Consider the following 12,068-nt stretch of genomic DNA (forward strand, 5'->3'; position numbering starts at 1 on the left):
CCCACGCAACGTTGTGAATCGGTGTTAGTATGCAATTTGCATACTATACACTGAGCACAACGAGAACGCCACCTAGCGGCCACCGCAAGAATGCAGCCTAAGATATGCGGGCATAAGAGCCTTATGCCGCGCAGATCTTAGGCTGCAGTCGGCGTAACAAGGTTCCTGAATCGGGAGCACTTGTTACGCCGGGGCAAGTAAGCAATTGCGCTGTGTAACCTATGGTTACACAGGCGCAATTGCTTCTTGAATCCGGCCCACTGCCGATAGGAGTAGAGGGCAGAGGGAAACAAGAGATGAGGTCATTGGTCTGCTATTTCTCCTCTCACTGTCTCTCACATAATAGGCTAAGGAAGAGACAAAACTGGTAACTGTCCCTGACAAAGCTGTGCCTTTGACAAGTTAAAAAAAAAAAAAAAAAATGTTTGCTCATATATATGTATCATATCTGTGTTTTAAACTGTTTGCATGGGGAATTGCTTTATAAAACCATGATCAGTATTACATATAGTAATTTACTTTAAGACACGTCTTATGGTTTTTCATACACCTACCTCAGTTTCCTTCCCCAACAGATTTATTTATTTTTTCCAGAAGGACAACCAACGGAGCTAATAACTCAAAAGTGACTCTTGCTTTTTTTTCTTTTTTTTTTTCAGATAAAGAAGAGTAAAAGAGCCAATAAATGTCATCATTTTAGCTGCGCTTCTTCATTCTGTTCCTACTTTCTACAAAGACAAGTCTCTTGGGAACAAAAGGCATTAGCTTTATAAGCAAAGGCATCCACTGATTACTTTACAGAGAAAGACTAGTTTTTTTTTTGTTTTGTTTTTTTCCCCCTTCTTTGTGGAATAAAATGACTTGGCTTTTTACACTGCAGGCAAAATATTTGAAGAACTTTAAGTAATTGCTAAGTACAATATTAGTTCTGGGATTAGAAAACCTTCATTCAGTGAACAAAATGATTACACACAAGGAATTTATTTTGAAACCTACACTACAGAAATTATTTTGGAAAGTTAATTTTAGGTGTCCCAGAAGCTAAAACATATGCTTTTGCATGAGGTTGTTGAAGCCAAACCAGAGGATTTTCATCCTGCACTTAAACAGAAATGCACAGTTTCAAGTTCTCCACTATGGCTTGGCACACTGCACAGGGTTAAAACACTGTCTGTTCTAGTGTTTTGTTATGTTCTACAAATATGTTAGCGTTCATTTTATTGCCGAAGGCTTATATTTTATTTTTTCATGATACACCTTTAGTAAAAAAAAAAAAAGAAGAAAAAAAAAATCACGTAATGTCTAATTTAATGTAGAAAATTGTTCTAGGCTCATTTACTGGTTATCATTTCAAGGTCTTCCATAAATATTGGTTTCTAATGGCACAGCATGCTGGAAAAAATCTTTCCTGCATATCACCTTTATACTTCTGCCAATGCACTGTAGTGAATGAAGACAAAGATGATAGTTTCAGGTTCTGTTAGTTTTATATATTTTTTTTCTTTTTAAATGTTTATCAAAATTGCTGTATTTTTTTTTTTATATATATAAAAAGGGAATTTAAGTTCTACTGAATCTTTAATTTAAAATATGACTGCCCAAAGTAAACAAAAACAATGAAGCCATGCTGCATGTGCTTTGGGAGAGCTTTTGCTTGAGGACAACTCATGGCATTGCTACATGTAGTACAGCTTCTGGTGTTCTCTGACATTCAGCGAGGCCTGTCATCAAATGTTTTAGAAGAAAATTCCATTTCAAGGCAGACTAAGTTGACCTTAAATACTGTATTTGTGCAGGTAAAAAAAAGTGCATTTATTTTTTGTTTCTGCAGCTTGCAGAGCATTGATCACCAGATTGGGGGTGCAATTCCAGGATCCTGCAAAATCTCAGTATAGCTGTCTGTCCCTATCAATGAACTAAGGGAGCGCTAGCTCCCTTGAGGCTCATTGAGAACTACAATGCCCTCTGCCACAATAGAAGACGGTAGTTGTAGTTTGTTCATTCACAGATCACTTTAAAGTCACATGACTGTATGGGCGGAACCCCACAAGGCCATGCTCTGTTAAAATTATGACATTGGGTGCAGGGAGAAAATCCCCCATCCGCTGTCACAGGGGTGCAGAATGGTGTAACATGTAAACATCTTATTAACCCCCCTGGCGGTATTCCCGAGACTGACTCGGGGTTAAATTTTTAGATTCTCGCCTCCAGGGGCGTAACTAGAAATCACAGGGCCCCATAGCAAAATGGGGTATGGGGCCCCCCCAGAGCCGCCCTAGTGTCAATGCAGCGTGACCTGTGCCCCATACAGCGTGACCGGTTCCCCATGCAGCGTGACCTGTGCCCCAATGCAGCGTGACCTGTGCCCCAATGCAGCGTGGCCTGCCTGTGCCCAATACAGCCTGGCCTGCCTGTGCCCAATACAGCCTGGCCTGCCTGTGCCCCATACAGCGTGACTGTGCCCTATACAGCATTGCCTCTGGCCAATGCGGCATGAAATGTGCTCAATGCAGCCTGGCCTGCCTGTGCCCAATAAAGTCTGAACTGCCTGTGCCCCATACAGCCTGGCCTGCCTGTGCCCCATACAGCCTGGCCTGCCTGTGCCCAATACAGCCTCACCTGTGTAGAGGAAGAGGCAAGCCGGCCGGATCAGCAGAGAGCGGGATTTCCCGCTGTAATAGCTTTCATTTGAATTTCCCGTCTTCCCGGGGCTCATTGTCACATAGCCCCACCTCTTAGCCCAACTGTTACGGAACCATGAACCAGACGTACAACAAGAGATAAGTGAAAATAAGAAGGCTTTATTGAAAATCAAGCTGTAAAGCAAAAGTCCAACGGATGGTGAAACCAGAGGTCAGGAACCAGAAGGGTAGTCAGACGAAGCCAGGATCAGGAACCAGCAGGGAAGTCAGACGAAGCCAGGATCAGGAACCAGCAGGGAAGTCAGACGAGGCCAGGATCAGGAACCAGCAGAGAAGTCAGACGAAGCCAGGATCAGAACCAGAAGCAGCAGCAGTCTTAGAAGCATGTGCACACAGGAGGACCAAGCAAGGAACTGAAGTCACAGACCTCCTATATATGTGAGCCAGGTATCCAGCTCCTCCCAGTGGGAAGGAGGAGCCGCAGGGTGGGAGGCTACAAGAGACCTAGAAACCAAGATGGCCGCCAGCACATGTCAAACGAAGGAGACAGGAGAGAGGTAAGACCATGACACCAACACTGGAAGTTCTAATGAAAGCTATTACAGCGGGCAATTCCGCTCTCTGCTGATACGGACAGCTCGCCTCTTCCTCTCCTCTCTCTTCCCCTGGCTGGGAGACCATGCCGGCGATCAGGGCCAGTGCAAGGATTTTTGCCAACTCAGGCGAAGGTGCATTTTGCTGCCCGTAACCCGTGCGCGTTATAACGTCTGCAAAGTGCCTCAGTGTGAAAGGGGTCTTAGGCTACTTTCACACTGAGGAGCTTTGCAGGTGCTGCAGCGCTACAAAATAGTGCCTGCAAAGTGCTCTGAAAGACCACACAGATGCAAGCAGCCAATCAAATATAGTACTTGCTCAATATGGATTAAATAAATTAGAATTATGCATAGCCATAGATATAAATAAAGTGATTTGTGCAACAGCAGGTACTACTTGCACAAATCACTTTATTTATGATATCTATGGCTATGCATATTTCTCATTTATTTAATCCATGTTGAGCAAGCACTATACATTTTGGTGGCTTGGCACTGTCTTGCAGTTGGAATCTGGCACACATCATGATGATACAATGCAACATACACATGATAAAAAGCAGAATCAATGCCTATGTGAAATAAAATATTTGCTCAATAACTCAGTTAGCAACATCAACATTTCCAGGAAGAAAAAAATTGAATAGATCTACTTTCCTAGTGAATTACTAGCTTTCTCCTCTGTGTTTTTCTGCTGGAATAGGTGGCAGCTGTCCCTGACACACACACATGATTCATGGTACCTGGCTGGCCTAACCTGCTGCTGCTGCTGCCTGGGCCTGGCTTTGGGGTTTCCGGTTCCCCTAATAGCAAAGTCTCCTCACCTGTCCAGGCTCAGTCCTCCACATGATGGGTACGAGATGAAGTCAAACAAGGCGCGCAGAGGAGGGTAGGCTCCGCCTACTCTAGCTACCCAGCCGAATGACGCTAGTTTGGACGATCACACTATTCACCAAGCATGGGGGCGCCTGTCAACTCGGCTCCTCCATGCTGACAGCTGCTGAGCTAATTTTTTTTTTTGCAGGTGAAAATGTGCTGTGCCGTGCCGCCGCCGGGGCTTGCGGGAGACGGACGCAGCCATAGAAGGACGAGTGGGAATCATTTTAGGAGCATGGAGGTTTTTTTCATGCCGCACCCCCTCCCCCATAGCGCCGATGGTACTTCCCAACATGCATATCACATACACAGACACATTTTCTCTACTGCGGCAGCGGTGGAAAAAAAAAAAAAAAGAAAGACTCGGTCAATTTTCCGATGCTCTTATCCTCACCGGGCCCCCCTGATCCTCACTCAGCTGCGGGCCCCATAGCGCCCGCGTGGGTCGCTATGGCGGTAGTTCCGCCACTGCTCACCTCGCAGAATCCACAGGCTTGGTTTACTTACCTTGTTCCTGGATCCAGCGATGCCACCGCGCTGTGTGAGCGAGCGGGACCTCGCTCGATTCACACAGTGCCTCTGTGTGCCGCCGATCTCTGTTCCCTGCGACGTTACGACGCACGGGAGCGGAGAACGGCGCCAAATTCAAAAGGGTAAAACAAACACAATACATACAGTATACTGTAATCTTATAGATTACAGTACTGTATGTAAAAAAACACACCCCCTTGTCCCTAGTGGTCTGCCCAGTGCCCTACATGTACTTTTATATAATAAAAACTGTTCTTTCTGCCTGCAAACTGTAGATTGTCCATAGCAACCAAAAGTGTCCCTTTATGTCAAAAATGGTGTTAGAGCAGCTAGAAAACAGCGATAATAAATTATAATCACTTGCAGAATTGAGCGATAGCGATTTGTGGGGAAATTCGTCATAAAAAAAATAAAAGTAATGACAGCGACAATTCTGCAACTGAGCAAATTTCAGTGATTTTGAGTTGATTACATTATTGAATATTTTTTACTATAATTATATTATTATTCGTTATAATTATTTATAATTATTTATTATATTATAATTTATAATTTTGTTTTTAAAAAAAAATCATACCCGGGATGCCTACTAGACTCTTGTTTGGACAGATTTAAGTGAGTTATTCCTAAGAATTGCAGGCCTACAGTATAAAACACCAAATTTCATTGCAAATAATGGTACCGCTTTCAGCACCTTTTTTCTGAAATAATCATACCGCCAGGGAGATTAAAAGGTGAATTTATCCTTTGATTATTTTTTCGGGACTTTTTCTGGCATCCATTAAATAATGGAAATCATTAGAAAAAAATATGATGACAGAAATTATATAGAAAACATAGGCCAAATGTCAATGATGTGCACTTTTATTGAGCCACTTCCACACAACTATTATAAATATATAAAAAATTATAATTTTCCATTAAACTTTTCTCTACTTTACTGGCCGGACCAGTGAGAAGTTGCTTCTTTGACAGTGAGCAGGATTCTACTGAATTTTGGGCCAGTGAGCATGAAATTAATCCATTAGAAGAGGTGGTGTCCTCACCTTGGTGATTCTGCCATCTGGCATTGCCCTAATCAGTGTGCCTGTGCCTTGGCCTGTGTATCCTCTTAACAGATCATGGCCTATATAGTTGTGCTTTTTTTTAGGCTCTTTGTGTAGTTTGACCACTGAAAGGTTGAGTATAGTCCTAAACAATATTTATTGTAATATTAACATATAACATAAAAAATAAAAAAAACAACAGTGATGTAATTAGATAAATATGTAAAGTATAAATCTGTATATATTATAAACAGAAAATAATTTATAGATTTATATTACAGGTTAAAACTCTACTTTTCTCAATGTGCTCTAATTTTTTAGCTTATACAGTGTTTAAGGAACATACCTTTCTCATTTGTTGATGGATATATATGCAGACACAATTTGTACTGATAAAATCCCATATAAAAAAAAATCCATTAAAGGCTCATCCAGACCGGTCTATTCATGTGCATCAGTCATGCATTAATGGGTGTTGGTATCTCATTAAAAATGAAAGTGCTGCCATAGCCCAACTCACAAGAACAAATAAAAAAATGGTCATGTTGCATTTTTTCCAATAAAGCGCACCCAATTACATGGTAGTTCATTATCGTGTAGTGTGGTGCACTGAAAAGCATGTGTGTCGGGAACTGCATTTGGGTATCACTTAAAATAACTGGCATTGCAGCATGCCAACTCCCACAACATACATTACTGCAATAAACCACATCACAAAAGTCTTTGTACTCCATCATTCAAAAAAATACTAGAAGTTAAAAGTAAAGATGCTGCAGCCTTACATATCGAGATGTGCAAACATAAGGCTACTCCATTAAAAAACAAAGGAAATACTTCTTTTTTTTGCTCATGTCTTCATGGTAACCATAGCTTGGAGGTTGCTGGATATTTTACCCCGTAGCCCTACTGCACTTTTTTTACAAACTTTTGTCAAAGTTGTGAAGAGTACACAAAAATAGAGACTGACCCAAAGCACTTTCAGTCAAGCTGCCTGCCTTACAAATAAAATAGCCATAGATGTTGCATGGCACTTATTTATTAAAGTGGTCCCAAACCAGAAGGTTTATTTGACCTTAATGCATTTTATGCATTAAGATAAAGACCTTTCAGTAGCCGTTTCTCTCTCTTCACCTGAGACCAGTATGGATCCAGTGCTGTGCCCATCTTCAGCAGCGCTGTACTTTTTATGTGGTCTCCCAAGACAGCTAATGGCAAACTTAGCGATTTACAACACATCTTTTCAGCCATAGTATGGGCGAGCTCTCCGTGGACTGTTAAAAAAATAAATAAAAGGAAAAAAAAAAAAACCTTTCTATTGATGTAACCTGGCTTCTTGTATGAATGTACAGACTCCGCTGAATGTCAGAACAACTACACTTACCATTCTACACATATTTTTTCTTCTAGCTGGCTGTCTTAACAAAACCTATTTATTCGAATATTATCAAAGATATAAATGTTGGAACACAGAATAAAAGCTAATCTAGTGATGTAAGCCAGGTTCACATAATGTTTATCTGTTTATAGACAAAAATAAACATTTTTTTAGAGATAATATGCAGGATGTTGATTGGCATTGTTTGGCACTATTATATTTTTCACTTTGAAATATAATTTGTTTTTAATAGACACCATGTTGTATGTTATGTGCTTATTTTGTGCTTTTTTTGTTTAGTCTATACATCTGAACTTAGATCTCAGTTCACATGAGTGCCTGCATTTCCTGCAGTTCACATGAGAATGCCTGCATTTCCTGCACCTTGTTTAAAAGGACTCCAGTTGGGATCTGCAGCAGGTGTCAATATTAAAGTGATTGTTATTTAAAAAAAAAAAAAACACTTTACAAACATGTTATACTTACCTGCCCTGTGCAGTGGTTTTGCACAGAGCAGCCTGGATACTCCACTTCTTGGGTCCCTCTTCAAATCTCTTGGCCCTTCCCCCTGGGACGAATGCCCCCACAGCAAGCAGCTTGCTATGGGGGCACCCGAGTCAAGCTTTAGCTCCCTGTGTCCATTCAGACATGGAGCTGTGGCCCAGCCCTGCCCCTTTTCTCTCCTCATTGGCTGATTGACAGCAGCGGGAGCCATTGGCGCCATGCTGCTGTCTTAGCCAATGAGGAGGGGAGTCAGAGACAGCAGAGACAATCCTACAACATCACTGGATCCAGATGGACCTCAGGTAAGTATTAGGGAGGCTGAAGGGGGCTGCTGCACACAGAAGGCTTTTTATATTAATGCATTAAATGCATTAAGATAAAAAAAAAACTTCTGCCTTTACAACCACTTTAAGTTAATAGAAACCGTAAACACAGGTCACAAATGCAGTGCGTTTGTCCCCACCACCAGCTTCATACTGCTCCGCTGTGGCCACAGCACAGGTGTATCTACAGTTTTCACATGTTTTAGCTGCAGTCCCATAGACTTTATATTAGGTCATGCTGCAACATGCAGGACTCTTGGTGCGCTTTCAGGAAACATGCAAAAAATGCACAACTTAGAAGAAAGTTTATGGGACTGCAGCTAAAACCACAGATATACCCATGCTGCAGCCAACCCTCAGATCAACTGGGTGAAGCTGGTCTAAGAACATAGTTTGATTTATTTTAGTATAGTAAGTAAATAAAAAATGATTTTGCATTGAACTGCTATTAGTTTATGCCCTTTCAGCCTTAGGGCTTGTTCACGTGGGAATAGGAAAATAATTCAGCGCTGAAAAATATGTAACAGTAAATTATGGTTGCAAGCCTGCACTCAAGGTAAATTCATACAAAATCCCTCAAGAAATATAACAATAAAAGCAGTGCAGCGCAACCTAAATGTAAATATAAACACTAATAAATAATGTCCTTGAGAAGAAACAGTCCACAAGTGATTGTGAAAAGGCACAATGAAAATGACGGCATGCAATGTGGATCAAACGTGGCCAGAAATGCCTCCACCGCACACAGAGTGGCCTCTCACCTCACTGATTCGACCTATAATAGGTCACATGGCATGTAACTCATTCCCAGTATAACTACTTAGAACATCCAATCGATCAGCATACCAAAGGTGTCAATCAAGGTCCTGAGCTTTGTCTCCAACATGCATATGAAACATAAATGAAGACAATCTAGTGCTCTCTGTATAAGGAGTGTTTAATTGTAAGATAAAACAAAAGCGAAACTACTCACAAAGACGGCACTCAGACAGCATAGAAAACAATTGCAACAGCGATGGCTGTGGGTGACGCCTGCTTGCCTTATTGGAGAGCTAGAGGTGAAGAACACCATAGACAAGCTATAATGTCTGACCACCTGCGTTAAGGGTAAGCGTGACAGACACCTACATCAAGGAAGTCAATACGGTTAAAGTATCCTTTTCCCTCAGAAAGAAGCAAAAGCTCCTGCTGGTAAACATTCAGCTACTTGAACAAAAACAATAGCCCCTCTTCCCCCAGCAATGAGGGTGCACCCCCACTCATCAGAATGGGGGCCTTTGTCAGCCCTTTAGGTCGAACATTTCAAATGCTTGGGTCCAGTATCCAGGGGCTACAAACTAAAGTTTAATCTTTGCCTCCACTACACATGATTTCAAATTTGCCATCCTAACAGGAGATGCTGCTCTTCAGCAGCTCCTCTCTCAGGAAGTAATTGCCCTTGTTCCAAACATAGAAACATTACAGGGGTTCTATTCAAATCTTTTCATGGTTCTCAAAACAAAGAGAGGCATTTGCTCCTTTCTGGATGTGAAGATTCTTAACAGATTCTTTCGAGTGGACCTTCTTACACATGCCTATTTACACATCCATATCTTCCAACCGCTTCAACACTAACTGTGGCTTGTTGTGAGCATGGGATAGCAAGCAGGAACATTTAACCATAAATAAATACATAAATAAATAATTAAATAAATAACCAACACTTTGTCTTGGAGTTTTACGGCCGGGGCTGCTTTATTACTGGTTTTAAATACACTTTATTTACTCATTAAAATTATGCAACAATAAATTAAAACAACCCAGCCACTTCGGCTCAGGCTGTATAAAACATTTTTAAAATAACACACCCAACCATATTATTAAAATATTAAAAAACAGATTTGTCCCCCTTTGCAATATATACATATACTTTATATACATATATATTCTTTCAAAGGTGACACACAACCACATAATAGCAGATCGCGACATATATAATGGGAAAATAGACTGGAATAAATTTTATAACTTTAAGATATAAAAAAGAAGCAGACACTTATTGGATATTAAAGGCCGCGGATGTTTATTATTGTTTTTTAAGTAACTAGATAAATAAATAGTTAGATAAATAAATAAATAAATAACTGATGGGTAATAATTTTTAAGATAATAATAAATATATATACATAACATAGCAAGCCTAGCCACCACGGCTCAGGCTGCAACCAAAAATACCCACAAGGCAGGTGGAGAAATACCACCTGGCACAACACCCCACTACGCGGCCAAATCTACACAAGAGCCCAAGTCTGCATTAAAAATGTCCAGACCAATGTCGGACAAATGAACACCGTCAAATCCCTTTGTTGTCTGTACAAACCAATAACCTTCAGGGCCGGTTCTACAATGGGGCTGATGGAGCTGCAGCTCCAGGCCCCTTTCTCAAGATAGGCCCATTTGCCCAAAAAAAAAAAAAAAAAAAAAAAAAAAATTTTTTTTTTTTTTTTTTAAGATTTTTTTTTTCTAAGATCGAATTTGGGGGGTTGTAGCTCGATGACCAGAGGTCACAGAAACCCCACATTTGGGGGTAGGCATGGGAAGAGCTACCCCACAACTGGTTAAAATATGGGACGGCTATCATTTATGGTTCCGGAGATACGGGCCTGCTTGCACAGCCTGTCAGAAGCTCTATTCAGAGCGGCCAATATAAATACAAGCTGACACACTACAGCAGACTGATAGGATCACAGTGCTTATAATAATTATTTGTATATTACTCATGGTAATTAACCCCTTGCCACCCAGGCCAATTCTGACACTTCTCTACTACATGTAAAAATCATCATTTGTTTTTGCTAGAAAATTACTCTATGGTGGTCTTTGCACTTTTTATGTTGCAGGGTACAGAGCTGCACGATTCTGGCTAAAATGAGAATTGCAATTTTTTCGCTTAGAAGATAGATGACGATTCTCTCACGATTGTTGCGGCGTAACATCATCTTTCACATAAAAAAAAAAAAAAAAAAAAATGGGCTAACTTCACTGTTTTGTTTTTATGGTTTTTATTATTCATTGAAGTGGGAAAATGCAGTGTGACATAACATATTGCAGCAATAGCCATTGTATTCCCTAGAGTCTCTGCTAAAATATATATCATGTTTGGCGGTTCCAAGTAATTTTCTAGTAAATAATATTGCTTTCTAACTTAAGAAACAAGTGTTGGACTTTAAGTGGTTAAATTTAGTTACAATGTTAGTTAGTTACAATGTTTCATTTTGTTTACAAACTTCGCAGACTGCCCAGATTTGTTCTATACACACAGAAGTGTATCCCTTTGATCTAAGAAGGAAGCGTTAGTTACAATGTTTATTGTTAAAAACTTGGCAGACTGCCCAGATATTTTCTTTTGACAGCTGAAAGTCTCTCCACTTGTTATATGAAAGAATCAGCAAACTCTGCATTGAAGATCGTCAGGGGGGTTGAATCGAGAGCACGATTTTTTTAACGATTAATTGTGCAATTCTAGCACGGTATTTGCGCAGCAATTTTTCAAACATGTTTTTTTGGAAAAAAATGTTTCATTCATTAAAAAAACAGTTAGTTAGTTAAGTTAGCACCATTTTTTTTGGTATCCTAAGCGATGCTTTACATTTTTTTAGGTTACATGTTTAGAGTTACAGAGGTCTAGTACTAGAATTATTGTTCTCGCTCTAACGATCGTGGCGTATGTAACCTGTGTGTATCTGGCTCTGATACTACCAGTGCCTACCCAGCCACTGACTAGTATCTCTCCCCAGCCTGTCCCCACACACCCTCTCACCTGCTGACCTGTGGATGGGGGAATCACTCCTGCAGTGTTATTGTGTTCTGCCAGTGCGTACAATGATCAGTGTTGCTAACTTTAGCTGGCAGCACTGATTGTTTTAAGAAAAAAAAAACAGGCTGGTTGTACTCAAGTTGATTAATAGATTGACTTGTGTAAAACCAGCTAGCTAATACATAGATTGACTATGGCTGGTCTCTGCATAATTGGCGTAATTTCAATCCATGTATGACCTGCTTAACCACTACTCAGTCCCTAAATATCCTTCCACTCCTGTACATAGTGCTCACTGTCATACTCTCCACACTCCTCTCCTGTACATAGTGCCCACTGTCATACTCTCCACACGTCTCTCCTATACATAGTACCCACTGTC

General features: G+C 40.7%; 1 protein-coding gene across 4 annotated transcripts in view; it reads left to right on the forward strand.

The window, feature by feature from the left end:
* The window catches only part of PDE1C (phosphodiesterase 1C), a 933,100-nt gene that overhangs the window by 890,873 nt on the left and 30,159 nt on the right, over window positions 1-12,068 (forward strand). For 2 of the 4 annotated variants that reach the window (XM_040353266.1, XM_040353267.1), the window contains one exon: window positions 660-2,178. The exons of the other annotated variants lie outside the window; for them this stretch is intronic. In XM_040353266.1, coding sequence (XP_040209200.1) covers window positions 660-673 — 14 coding nt within the window. In that variant the 3' untranslated portion in view covers window positions 674-2,178. Of the gene's footprint in view, window positions 1-659; window positions 2,179-12,068 lie in introns of those variants that run through there. 4 annotated transcript variants of the gene reach the window in all.

This window comes from Rana temporaria, chromosome 5 (genome assembly GCF_905171775.1).
Source record: "Rana temporaria chromosome 5, aRanTem1.1, whole genome shotgun sequence".
In the NCBI taxonomy this organism is placed as follows: Eukaryota; Metazoa; Chordata; class Amphibia; order Anura; family Ranidae; genus Rana; species Rana temporaria.